The 14,527-nt window shown below is 31.2% G+C and overlaps 1 protein-coding gene across 1 annotated transcript in view; it reads right to left on the reverse strand.

Moving 5' to 3' along the window:
- Positions 1–14,527, reverse strand: part of LOC108908879 (sperm-tail PG-rich repeat-containing protein 2-like) — a 45,954-nt gene that overhangs the window by 11,329 nt on the left and 20,098 nt on the right. The window contains exons 5-6 of the mRNA XM_018713042.1: positions 13,908–14,148; positions 7,494–7,738 (exon numbers count right to left, since the gene is read on the reverse strand). Of these exons, the coding sequence (XP_018568558.1) occupies positions 7,494–7,738; positions 13,908–14,148 (486 nt within the window). The remainder of the gene's footprint in view (positions 1–7,493; positions 7,739–13,907; positions 14,149–14,527) is intronic.

Genomic DNA, 14,527 nt, shown 5'->3' on the forward strand with positions numbered 1-14,527 from the left:
AACAACGCCGCGTCGTTCTTTTGTCTAATAGTGATTATCTTGACAACACGTGTCAAAAATACATTTAGTGTGAATAATTTTCTCGCAAAAATGGCACGTTTAAGTGAAGCCGAGCGTATTTTTCATGAATTCATCCCAATCGGGAACTTATTTCTAAATCAACCATTTCAAAAATATTGCAGGGTTTTCATGAAACTGGAGGTGTTACAAATGGACGAAAAAGTGGAAGACCAGGAACCGTTACAAATGAAGAAAATTCTTCGAATGTCATGTTAGATATGGTGGAAAATCCAATAAATTCGATATAACAGAGAGGTTTAAATCATAACATGAGTCGATATTCCATTCAGAAAATTTGCGAACGGAAGAAATTATATCCATATAAAATTCATTTGTTACAAGAATTAAATGAAAACGATTATGATCGTAGAATCAAGTTATTCGAAATTAAGTACTGTGGATAAAATAAACTTTGTCACATATTGTTTTCTGACGAATCTACATTTTTTTTAAACAGGCACATATACTGACACAACTGTAGGTATTGGTCAGACCAAAATCCACATTAGATGGAGGAAGTTCACACCCAACGACCACAGAAAGTAAAAGTTTGGTCTGGCATTATTGGAGGACACGTCATAGGACCCTATTTTATAAACGGAAATTTGACCTCTCAACGATATTTATTACTTTTGCAAGAACATATTATTCCAGAGCTTAAAGGACTGTACCCGAACGATAACAATCCCAATTTACTAGCAGAACAAATATGGTTTCAACATGATGGGGCCCCTCCACATTTTGGACGTTTGGTACAGGCATATATCTAGATGAAACGTTTCCTGATAAATGGATTGGACTTTTTTCTATGGAGTCACATAAAAAATGTAGTCTATAGAATTAGGCCGCAAAATATCGAAGAGTTGCAGGAAAGGACGAGGCATGTTATTTCCACTATTCCTCCCAACACCCTTTTAGATTCACTGCAAAACTTTGTTCAACGAATTCATTACTGTCATAAGGTAAATTGTGCACCTTATAAAATAGAATTCCAAAGAAAATATTTGTTGTTTATTAAAATTTGTTTACTTTCTTTTATTATTCTGGCATAACTATTGTTTTCAAAAAATTTCAAATATCTAAGATAATCATTAAAAAATACATTTTTTTGTTTCATGGATTTTTAAAGACCCTGAACTATTATGCTTTTTCATTTTCTGTAAAAAACTAATAATAAAATTAAATCATACCNTCAAGAATAAAGTCCCAGATCTAATAACTCTCGATTTTTTTTAAGGGGAGTTTGAAAAAATAAAGTTTACAAAACACCTTCGCGAGATATTAATCATTTGAAGGAAAACATCACAAACGCTTGTAATGAGTTAAATGGCGTACTTAATGTTAATAAACACAGCCCACAAAGAAGTCATGCGACGGTTGGATATGTGTCTTCAAATAAGAGGAGGTCATATAGAGGTTAGATTGTAATATGTATGTAGGATGAAAGCGTTTGTCTCATTTTTTAAGTTTAGTTATTGTTATCAATACCTTTTGTTTTAACTGAATTAAAGAAATATCGAGTTTAACCCTTTTATTTATTCTTAATGACATTTGCACTTGCACTTTAAACAACGAGCTTTCAATTATTTTACAACGACTACTTGATTTTTTCACCGCTAATGTGATTTTTAGTTGGTATTTGTTTTGAGACTCTTTTAGGACGATATTGCTTATAAACGGGAAGTAATACAGAAAAATGTATCTAATAAAAGTTTATTAGAAAGAGCTTTTTAACAGGAAAAAAAATTGGGTATGTTTCTGGAAAAAATATAATAGTTGACGTTATCAGTCGTTTCTGTCAAATACCAAAGATAATACTTTCGATTGAAAATGGAGCTTACCTAATCCTATTTAACACCACGTGTCATGATATATTTTTAAAGAAAAAACTTGTATCAGTCAAAACAGCTCCTCGTACCTACATGAATTCTGTTATAAAAATTTATATTTTTAAATATATGCGTTCACTGCTTAGACCAAAATCTCATACTTCTGAAAGATTTAGGTACACGATTTCCATACGAACCGACAGCGATGCCTCGCAAAAAAATGACCTCAGTAAACCCGTTTCCCCATTTTCTCTCGCAGACCCCGGGCCACCCCTATAGAACGTGGGAAAAATTGACACGTACATGATGCCGACAGCTTATATAAACAGACATATTTACATTTTAAGCTAAACGCAATTTCGGACGAAATATCGGCCCGGCTCGCGTTTATTAAATTTAACCAACTATGATGACCTGTCATGTGCATATCGACGTGTGTGCAGTCGGTCGCCGCACGTGTTCCCTTAATGAAGTTTATTTACTGGCCGAAGTAATTACCTTCCCCGTTAATTGAAGCAGAAGTAAGTGCGCGAGCGTGGTCAAGGTTTACCTGTGGGTAACTTACATTGGCCGTAATAGTGCCTGTTTTATGCTCAGTAATAGCTGCTTATACAGGGTCGTTGATGTGTATGGAAACAGTCGATTATCGCCTAAAGTAAGATAGCTATCGAAAAATCAAAAGACACAAACGTTTTAGGGTTTCTTTAAATCTATTATAATAAAAAAAATTAAGTATACAGGATCAGTCAAAAAATCACGACGAAACAAACATTTTAATACTTCTCGAAATTCTAAACAAAATTCATATAACACATCATGTACCTAAATTAACCATTTTCGAGACATCGAACTTTGAAAATCATTTTCTTATTTATACAAAAATATTTTAGTTAATTAAATTTACAGTACATCAAGTTACCTTTGAAAGTTTCTAGCTCCAAAACAACGCCGCGTCGTTCTTTTGTCTAATAGTGATTATCTTGACAACACGTGTCAAAAATACATTTAGTGTGAATAATTTTCTCGCAAAAATGGCACGTTTAAGTGAAGCCGAGCGTATTTTTCATGAATTCATCCCAATCGGGAACTTATTTCTAAATCAACCATTTCAAAAATATTGCAGGGTTTTCATGAAACTGGAGGTGTTACAAATGGACGAAAAAGTGGAAGACCAGGAACCGTTACAAATGAAGAAAATTCTTCGAATGTCATGTTAGATATGGTGGAAAATCCAATAAATTCGATATAACAGAGAGGTTTAAATCATAACATGAGTCGATATTCCATTCAGAAAATTTGCGAACGGAAGAAATTATATCCATATAAAATTCATTTGTTACAAGAATTAAATGAAAACGATTATGATCGTAGAATCAAGTTATTCGAAATTAAGTACTGTGGATAAAATAAACTTTGTCACATATTGTTTTCTGACGAATCTACATTTTTTTTAAACAGGCACATATACTGACACAACTGTAGGTATTGGTCAGACCAAAATCCACATTAGATGGAGGAAGTTCACACCCAACGACCACAGAAAGTAAAAGTTTGGTCTGGCATTATTGGAGGACACGTCATAGGACCCTATTTTATAAACGGAAATTTGACCTCTCAACGATATTTATTACTTTTGCAAGAACATATTATTCCAGAGCTTATAGGACTGTACCCGAACGATAACAATCCCAATTTACTAGCAGAACAAATATGGTTTCAACATGATGGGGCTCCTCCACATTTTGGACGTTTGGTACAGGCATCTATCTAGATGAAACTTTTCCTGATAAATGGATTGGTCACAGATGGGCAATTGAATGGCCAGGTAGGTCTCCCGATATAACCCCGCTAGACTTTTTTCTGGGAGTTGCAGGAAAGGTTAAGGCATTAAATTTCCACTATTCCTCCCAAGACACTTTTAGATCCACTACAAAATTTTGTTCAGGGAATTCATTACTGTCAGGAGGTGAACACTGTTTATTAAAACGTTTCTCTTTTTTTTATTCTGACATAACTGTTGTTTTCGTAAAATATCCAGGACATTCATTAAAAAATACATTTTTTCCTTTCATGCATTTTTATCGACCCTGAACTATTATGCTTTTTTATTTTCTGTAAAAAAACTAATAATAAAATTAATTCATATGCATATCCTCCAACTTGTGTTATTTTCAAAATAAATATCCATAATTTGTGCTCCTTTTTTTTATAAATATTTTACCAGCTTTAAAACATAACTTGATTGTTGTACGCTGTTCAGTGTGCGTTTCCATGACAATTTTCAAAAACTTGCTTCACGCAAACCGTTATAACTTCGTGGTAGATACACGTATACTGATGAAATTTTGTCTCTCGAAAGGCACTACGTAGTTCCGGTAGCCGCACATAAATAGCGCCACGCACTTCGCCACAATAAAATCAGACTTAAAACTTAAAAGCCAGACTGTGTAATATTTCATATTAGTCTGTCACTATTTTTTCAAACTTGTGAAAGTTGACAATCAATTACTTTATCAACGAACAACATGAGTTTGTTTTCAATTTTGTCTCGTATGCTACATTTGATATAATCCTCTACCGTTTTTGGTCTAATTAAGCAAGGTTTTACTAATCTAAAATATTGGTATTTTTCACAATAAGTTATGGAGTTCTGTCATAGAGTGGAACGTAACCAGATAGATAATTTTTTTCCCAAGAAAACCATCTATAAATTATAGGGAACTACCTGTAATTATATTACATAGTTTTAGTGAAATAACTATTGACTAAACAATGTTTCATTTACATTTACTCGAGACAGTATTTTGAACAGTTTTGCATAAGGTTTAATCCAAAACAAAATTATCAAGATCCTCATTAATTTACTAGGACACCAATTTCCTGCTGCTAAACGACAAAGATCGCACCCAATAACAATATAATTGAGATGAATCGTTTTCAGTTTTAAGGAACTACATTCTACAGTAATGAAGAAAAAGTTGTTGTCTAACTTGATGGAGTTTTGGCAAGAAAAGTTTCGTCACATTTCAAACATAATACTTTGAAGACGTAACAGTTTTCCTTTAGTCGTCCACTTTATTGTTATCCTTGTTAAAAAAATGACTTTGCTTTCAGTGATGTCTTTTTTTTCTTTATTATTTTAGTATTTTAAACAATTAAAAAACTAATTAAATAAGCCCTAGTGCCAAAAGTATTAATCAAGGGTTATTTTTTATGAAAATTGTTTTGCCTAATCAAAAAACGCGCACTGAAATAAGCAGACAAATAGAAAATACAAAATAAACATCACTTCGCGCAATAAATCGTTGATGGGATCTGTTTTCGTTATCAGAACTGAAATGACACTTTAAATTAATTCTTACAAAAAAAGAAGCTAATTTAAAACGAAGTGCCATTCTGTTCTGATAACGAAGACAAATAGATTTTCGGAAACCAACGACTTATTAACGTGCTGTGTGTCATGATGTGTACTTTCTACTTTGTAATTATTTATGTCAGTGTGAGATTCATCGTGGGACTGGTTAGGTTCGCTTATTCGTAATCGCGAGGGCTCCGACAGGCCATAGGGCCCATTCCGAAGGTTAAATACTGGAAATCTAAAATATCCGAAAAAATTGAACGCAGAATTTTAGAAAAATAACTGGAAATAATGAACTTTTGTTACAATCTAGGATATAAACGATTGCCAATATAAATATTATTTTGTATTTAAAAAAACCTTCAGAAATTTTAATAAAAGTATAATTAGACCTTCCCGCTTTTAGAAGATACATATATTGAATAAGTTCGGAATGAAAAAGAAGTTGTTGCTCTGTACTCAGATGGCTCAGAGTCAGACATGGACTGTGAATATCTTCCTTTCAGTGAATTTCAGAAATAATATTTTTGAAAAACGACCCTGCTTATAAAACGTCATTTAAAATAAATTTAAAATGTTAAGTACAATCAGGGGCAAAGTGATGTATTATATATTATTACATTATTGCTCGTAAAGTATCAAAAAATTTCAGAATTAAATCACCACATTCCAAATTTAAAAGTTGTTATTGACTCTGATTTTTTGTATCTTGTGTAGGTGATACTCTTTTCTGTATTAAAAAAATAGTTTAAAATTAAAATTTATACTTGTGTTTCAAATTTAATGGCATTATTTTTGAAAATGCAATTATTCAGCTAATAAAAAAAATTATCAAACTAGGCCGATCATCTTCAAATTTGGTACATGGTTATATATTTTATATATTACGGTTATATTTTTTATATATTAATCAAACTTTATTGTTTCTTAAAAGTGGGAAATTTCAACTTGTGACCGTAAGACCATGGACTATATAAGTACCTATTAAATATTATCGAATTATCTTTTGTTAAAATACAGTACAAAATATTGATTTTCATTTCTCTTCAGCGCCTTAAAAATAAGCCCGCTGCAAAATTCAGCGAGGGGCCCTAAATATAGTTAGTTACGACACTGGTGAAATTTTTGATTAGGCAAAGCGTTAGGTTAGTATTTTCATAAAAAATAACCCTTAGCTGATCTTTTTGGCGCAAGAGTAGGTATATTTCATTAATTTTTAATTTTTTTTTCATAAGTGGCACAGTACCTAAATAAAGAAAAAACTAAAACTGTGTTACAAATAAATAACTTAAAACATTATGGTAAACACGTTCATGCATTTACTGTTTACAAAAAGTCATTAATCTAAATATAAGTTTTGTCTAAACTTTAATCTTTAATAAGTACTACTAGTATCAACATTATTTTTTCAAAGAATAATGTAAAAGATCAACTTTGTAGGAAACATTGTACAGAAGTTTATTATGTATTGACTGAGATAAAATTATAATTTCGAGAAAAATAGAAAACAAACTAACAAAATACCTGAAAAGGAAACAACTGTATTTGATCGCTGATAACTAATTTCACGAAATACTCTTAACTAATTTACCTCTTACATGAACACTCTACTAGCGATTCCTTAATATTTATTATTGCAATATCCTACTCATAGTACTTCACAGCCATCATCATCAGAACTGACTTAGATTGCTATAAATAGGAAAAAATTGATTTTCGGATCCAACTAATGTGGAGAATTTTGATCAGTAACACAAAACCAACAACTTACCACAATTTCAGCCAATTTGACCGAGCCCACATTTTCATAAAGACCGTGCGAGGTGCTTTGTGTTAGAGGCATCTTGCAGCTTCTAGTTTAACGGGAATTTATTAACTTCTATTAGGTATTAAATAAAATTATGGTCCCTTCAAAAATAATAATTTAAAAGTGGCTGGAGTTATAAAGTTATATCGATTTGCCAAATACTCAGTCCGGTAAGTATGAGTAATTCATAAAATTTGTTCCCCCTGCAGTTGTTTTTTATACCTATGTTGTTTTTGCAAACAACGGTTGAACCCTTTCGGTATCACTAATGCAATACTATGACTAACTGGTCAAATACAGAATTAAATTTACTTCTACCTCTCTCTTTCCTGCTGGCTAACTAATTTATCACAATAATGTGTCCTATTAGAAGCTCAAAGTAAACAGATGCCGATTTTTTTAACTAGAAGTAGTGTACGGTTTAACTTAGGTTACTTACTTTTTTGCAGATGGGTTTAAATCGGACGGTTTTCGACTTAAAAACACTTGTCACAAATATTTTACATCGGCCTTGGGTCTCCTTACAATAGTTCGCGGGTGACGGTGATGAAGCAACAAAAGGATCAACAGCTGAGACGTCCCTTTTGGCCGTGTTATTGAAAGGTATCTCTATCAGTGAATATTGGTTTTTCTTTTTTAATATTCTTTCAATTAATGGACTCTTTATGTTGTAAGATCCAGGTCCTAAAATAAGAAACAATAGTTACTTCTATATTTTGTACCATGTAACGTATAATTGTTGTTCCTCACAAAGAAACAATGAAAATCAATTTGTGTTTGAAAAATAAACACATTCTCATACAAAATAAACATATAAAACTTTGAACATTTATTTAAAAAAGAACATATGGGGCATTCCATGCCTAAATCTTGAAAAGGAGTGACGCATTTTTCCTTCGATATGCAATATGCAAATTTATTAAACAGGTTCTAGAGTGGGATCTTTTTCAAATAGTACTTTTTTAGTTTAAAAATAAACTCAAAACGAACAAAATGAAGAAAAAAGTATATAATATCTTTAGTTTTTGCCAAGTTACAGGAATTTGAATTTTTTTACTTAAAATACTTATAACTTCTTGAGGGGTTTAAATAGAAATTTGAAATAATTCAGGAAAACTAATGGATACTAAATAATACCTAAAATTGAAAATATATATATATAAATGGTCGGGGCACCATCTCAGTGATTTGGCATTGAATGCTTCATATATTCTATTATTGGCTCTCGTATGTTTACTCTACTGTGTGTTAGTCTAATTCAAAAAAATTCGAATGTATTAAATTAAAATAATTCACATTAATCTAGTAATACTTTTGACACTGTCGTTTAGATTATAATTTTTTTCTAAAAGTTTTGTGTTTTTCATATATGTTTTTGTTCTCTTAATTTATTCCAATTTATTATTTCTCAGAAAATCCCCTATTTAAGTTAAAACTGACCAAAATACTACGAAAACAATGTATTTGGCTAAAATTTAGAAATAAACTAGTGGAAAAAATTAAGGGATAAAAAAAAATCTAAATTTTCGGCGATTTTTCAAATGGCTGTATCTGTGATAAAAATGGTCGTACTGGAGTAAAAAAAAAGCAATTTGAAGCTTGAAGTTTCTAATTTTTGGATCTTGCAAAAAAATATATTTCAAGTAACACGTATCGCGCAATCTTAATGAATACATTGAAAAAAAATTTCTCGCTGAGATATCGGACTTTGAATGAAAATGGATCATTTTCTCTTTGTTCGTCGATATCTCAGAAACCAATGGTTGCACAGAAAATCGACGGTGGGTTTCAGAAACTTGAATGAATTCTCTACAAGGTTCTGGCACGGTTTTTATCCTTAACATGACTGAAAAATCGTAAAAAATAGGACTTTTAGGGGTCTTCTAGAAAATCACGTGCCACATTGAGAATATTGGGAAAATGACTAATGTTAAGTGTGCCTTTTACAGGTCATTGTACCCCTAAAAGCCCTACAGAGTTTCAATTCGATTCATCAAGCCGTTTTTTTCTTTCATTGGATTGAATTTTTTAAAAAATTAATGGATCACGTTTTTTTGCCTTTAAATGCTCATCTGTAAAAAATGAAAAAAACATTTTTTTCCTGATTTTTTTTTTACCTTCTTATTGCAGAAAGTGTTTGAAATTATGAAAAAAAAAATAAAAATTTGAAAAATTTGTTCGAAAAGAAATTTTTTTTAACCGATTTTCAGAAATTTTGCAAAACCGCCGGCATTAGCGTTACCCAAAGCGTACCACGTGTAGGTTGCACGGTCGGATTTACGCTTTTTTTACACACGTGCGAAAAGCGTTTGAAGTTATGACAAAAAAAATTTTTGAAATTTTTTTTTAAAATTTTTTTGAAAAATTTTTTCGTTGGATTCACTCCAGAAAATTTATCTCAGTAATCCCCAAGCATTTTCGACTCGATTCCCCTACTTCATTTCGTGATTATGCTGACCGAATTTTAATTAAATTTAAAAAAGTTGATACTCCTAATATAACCGAATATTGACCTTGATCTACACCCTTTTCAGAGATTATTGCTGCGATACTTCTGAATTCATAAAGCGCTTTTTCCGAATTTACAGAACACTAAAACAAACAGTTTTTTTCAAACCACCTTTTTTTCAGTAGAAAAAAAATTAGGCACACTTAACATTAGTCATTTTCCCAATATTCTCAATGTGGCACGTGATTTTCTAGAAGACCCCTAAAAGTCCTATTTTTACGATTTTTCAGTCATTCAGTAAGGATAAAATATTTTTTTCTAAAAAACCGTGCCAGGACCTTGTAGAGAATTCATTCAAGTTTCTGAAACCCACCGTCAATTTTCTGTGCAACCATTGGTTTTTGAGATATCGATGAACAAAGAGAAAATGATCCATTTTCATTCAAAGTCCGATAGCTCAACGAGAAATGGTCGTATCGAGACCAAAAAAAAAAAAAAGAAATTGAAGCTAAATGAACAACCTATCTAATCCATAAGGTGGATAAGTTGGAAAAATTTTTTTCAAGTCCGTACACCAAAAATAAGATCGAAAAAAATTAAAAAAAAATTTTTTTCACGATATTCATTAAAAAAAAATTTTTACAAGATTAAAAAATTAGAAACTTCAAGCTTCAAATTGCTTTTTTTACTCCAATACCACCATTTTTATCAAAGATACAGCCATTTGAAAAATCGCCGAAAATTTAGATTTTTTTTTGATCCCTTAATTTTTTCCACTAGTTTATGTAAATCAATTTTGACCCATCTTTGGGATAATTTTAAATCAAATAGTGGATTTTCTGAGAAGTATCAAGGTCATGGGTAAAGTTTACTAGTTTCTTTGTGTTCATCGCCTCAAACGTTATTTCCCAAAAATTTCTCGTTTTTCCGAAATTTGTCGTGGAATCATGAAGTTTGACTACAGAATGATCTCTTGGATTTGGACATTTTTTGTGTGGCTGTATAATCTGTTTAAGTTCTTTATTTTTCAATAAATAGATAAGCAATTATTTGTTACAGTTGCTTTTGAGTAATTTAATAAATTTGTTCTGCAAATGTTGTAAGTACTTTATGATAAATAATATTTAATTTGCTGAAATTAATNTTTTCCAACTTATGGATTAGATAGGTTGTTCATTTAGATTCAATTTCTTTTTTTTGGGTCTCGATACGACCATTTCTCGCTGAGCTATCGGACTTTGAATGAAAATTGATCAATTTCTCTTTGTTCATCGATATCTCAGAAACCAATGGTTGCACAGAAAATCGACGGTGGGTTTTAGAAACTAGACTGAATTCTCTACAAGGTCCTGGCACGGTTTTTTAGAAAAAAAATTGTTTATCCTTAACATGACTGAAAAATCGTAAAAAATAGGACTTTTAGGGGTCTTCTAGAAAATCACGTGCCACATTGAGAATATTGGGAAAATGACTACTTTCGATCCATCAACCCGTTTTTTTGTTTCATTCGATTGAATTTTTTAAAAAATTAAGGGATCACGTTTTTTTGCCTTTAAATGTTCATAATCTGTAAAAAAATGAATATCATGAAAAAAAATTTTTCGAAACCCACCGTCGATTTTCTGTGGTTTCTGAGATATCGATGAACAAAGAGAAAATGATACATTTTCATTCAAAGTCCGATAGCTCAGCGAGAAATGGTCATATCGAGACCAAAAAAAAAGCCGAAATTGAAGCTAAATGAACAACCTATCTAATCCATAAGGTGGTTAAGTTGGAAAATTTTTTTTCAAGTCCGTACACCAAAAATAAAATTGAAAAAAAAATTTTTTCATGATATTCATTAAGATTACGCGATACGTGTTACTTGAAAATTTTTTTTTTACAAGATCCAAAAATTAGAAACTTCAAGCTTCAAATTGGTTTTTTTTTACTCCAATACGACCATTTTTATCAGATACAGCCATTTGAAAAATCGCCGAAAATTTAGATTTTTTTTTTGATCCCACTAATTTATGTAAATCAATTTTGACCCATCTTTGGGGCAATTTTCACCCAAATAGTGGATTTTCTGAGAAGTATCGAGGTCATGGGTAAATTTTACTAATTTCATCGTGTTCATCGCCTCAAACGTTATTTCCCAAAAATTTCTCGTTTCTCCTAAATTTGTCGTGGAATCATGAATTTTGACTACAGAATAATATGTGGCTCTCTTGGATTTGGACTTTTTTTGTGTGGCTGTATAATCTGTTTAAGTTCTTTATTTTTCAATAAATAGATAAGCAATTATTTGTTACAGTTGCTTTTGAGTAATTTAATAAATTTGTTCTGCAAATGTTGTAAGTACTTTATGATAAATAATATTTAATTTACTGAAATTAATTTTTTTCTGATTTAGGATTTTCCTTACTAAGAACTTAAGATGGGGTTATGGATACCGTATAATTTAATTTTAATGCGCTTATCAAACCAATTACTATTTTCTAAACTAGATTCTGTTACAGTGCATTAGGGTTAGATTTAAACAGCAGTATAAAACAAAAAGATTTAGATCATTTTTCTATACAGGGTGATTCACAAATGGTGACTAAAAATGAAGTATCGTATTCTTTGGGGAATTTTAATGGGAGTCTTTCCTATAAAGTTTTTATCTAGGACGCTTTGTTAAAAAGATACAGGGTGTTAAACTTCAAAAAACATTTTTAATTTTTTTAAATAATTTAAAAACTAGTAAGTGAAATAATTTGAAATTGGGCACATGTATTTATGTAAACATTGTCCAAAATCTAAGGGCTTTTCCTAAATATACATGTTCCAGTGGCGGAGATACAGGGTATCGGTGCCATAATTTTCTAAATAAAATAGTACGCCACTGCTTTACGGTAACAACCATGATATTTTCGGATTCAGATTCAATTTTCTACAAATTACTACACTCTTATATTTTTCGAAAAGCCTGACTTTCGAGTAAAACTTAAAAAACGAATTGAAAACGCCAGACCTCAACTCACTGGATTTCTTTTTGTGGGGTGCTGTTAAATGGCTGATATACAGTGAAGAAAGTACTACACTTGAGCAGTTAGAAGAAATAATAAATAATGCTTTTCATCAGAATCAAGCAATAATAAATTTCGGACAAATTACATTTTCTTTACTAAACAGATGTCGCGCCTATGTTCGTGCAAATGGAGGTATTTTTGAGCATTTACTCAAAAAAAATGTCTAATGTTATTAATTTATTTATTCGAATAAATAACATAAGAGAGTAGTAATTTGTAGAAAATTAAAAGACGAATCCTAGAATATCATGGTTGTTACCATAAAGCAGTGGTGTACTATTCTATTTAGAAACCATACCGATACCCTGTACCTCCGCCACTGGAGCATGTAAATTTTAGGAAAAGCCCTCAGATTTTGGACAATGTTTATATAAATACATGTGCCCAATTTCAAATTGTTTCACTTACTAGTTTTTAAATTATTTAAAAAAATTAAAAATATTTTTTGAAGTTTAACACCCTGTATCTTTTTAACGAAACATTCTAGATAAAAACTTTATTGGAAAGACTCCCTTTAAAATTCGTCAAAGAATAGGCTTCATTTTTGGTCACCATTTGTGAATCACCCTATATAAAATTCCCCATGGATACATGATATAGAAAATCGCAATCCTTTGGTGCCTTAGTTAGTATAAATGGTTATGATTCACGTGGACAGCGATTCTCGAAATGTGCATGTAAAGGGGTAGAGTTTAAAAAACTAAAATCTTCGTAAATATTTTTAATTTTGGAAAAAAACTTTCTCTGGACTCAGATCGCTCAGATATATAGGTATACACTTAAGTTTCAACCTGTACAAATGCATCAAGGAAGGATGTTTGGTGTGACACTGGAATGAATTTTAAAAGTAAAGCACTATAGAACAAATAATATTTCCAAAACTCAAGGTTCATTAGCATAATTGTTAGAATTAATTTGTAAGTATCTTCAGTGCCTTTAAAGTAGCATAAAATTAAACTTTATCAAAAGTAAAATAAATGAAAAGAATATATTTTTCTCTACTTTTTGACAAATAACACTGCTGCTCAGAAAAGAGATCTTCATTGTATTACCTCTGGTAGGTATCTGAGATCTGTTCAAGAATCACTAGATTTTTCAAATATACAGCAGCTTACTTGTATAAGACTTGGCACTTGATTGTTTTGAAAAGATGGAAACTCTAAATGTAACTTGTGTGCTTTTGGAAAATAGTTAATAAACAAGAGTTATTGCTTTTGATGAGTTAGAAGCGTGTTTAAAATTTCCCAATAAATAAAGAATATGTTAAATGTATCCAAGATATTATTCTTAATTAAATAAAAGTTTCTTTAATAAGCTACTAATTATTATTTAGCCAACTCTTTACCAGGAGTTCCAACAATTTTTCTTTTGTCGAACCTAGAGGACTCTATAGAGAATGGCACGTCTCTTTTCGACACAGGATATTTTGCCACATTTCCAATATCGTACTCCGCTGGTCCTGGATTATCAGAAACTGTTATCGTGACTCTCTTGCTACCACAGATGAAAGGACGAGGTTTTAGGCTAGGACATACTTTACAAATATCGCGAATTTCAGTACTATAATCCGCTGGCCCAGGCAAATCCTACAGAATATTATAATTATTAACGTAACACATTTTCAGACATGATTAAAACAAGTGACAAATACAATCAATTTAGTAGCTTTTAGCTTTCTTTAGTACCGCCACCCTTCCTAATCTGAAATTCCATCCGTGAGAGAGTTAGGGTTACATCCACTATAAATAAAAAACAAAACGATTCTTTTTACTGTCTCGAAATTTTATGTATCCGATTCTCTAGTGGAGCCATAAAAAATGTTTCATACATTTGAAACTGGGGCTTCTGCTGAAAAAGTAATGAGTTAAGTCTCAGCTCGACTGCAGAACTGGTATGGGGTATTTCTTCTCCTTTATGTTTTTATAATGAGTACCTTATGTAGCAAGTTTTAATAAAAACAGTTAC

Source organism: Anoplophora glabripennis, unplaced genomic scaffold, assembly GCF_000390285.2.
Source record: "Anoplophora glabripennis isolate ALB-LARVAE unplaced genomic scaffold, Agla_2.0 scaffold286, whole genome shotgun sequence".
Lineage (NCBI taxonomy): Eukaryota > Metazoa > Arthropoda > Insecta > Coleoptera > Cerambycidae > Anoplophora > Anoplophora glabripennis.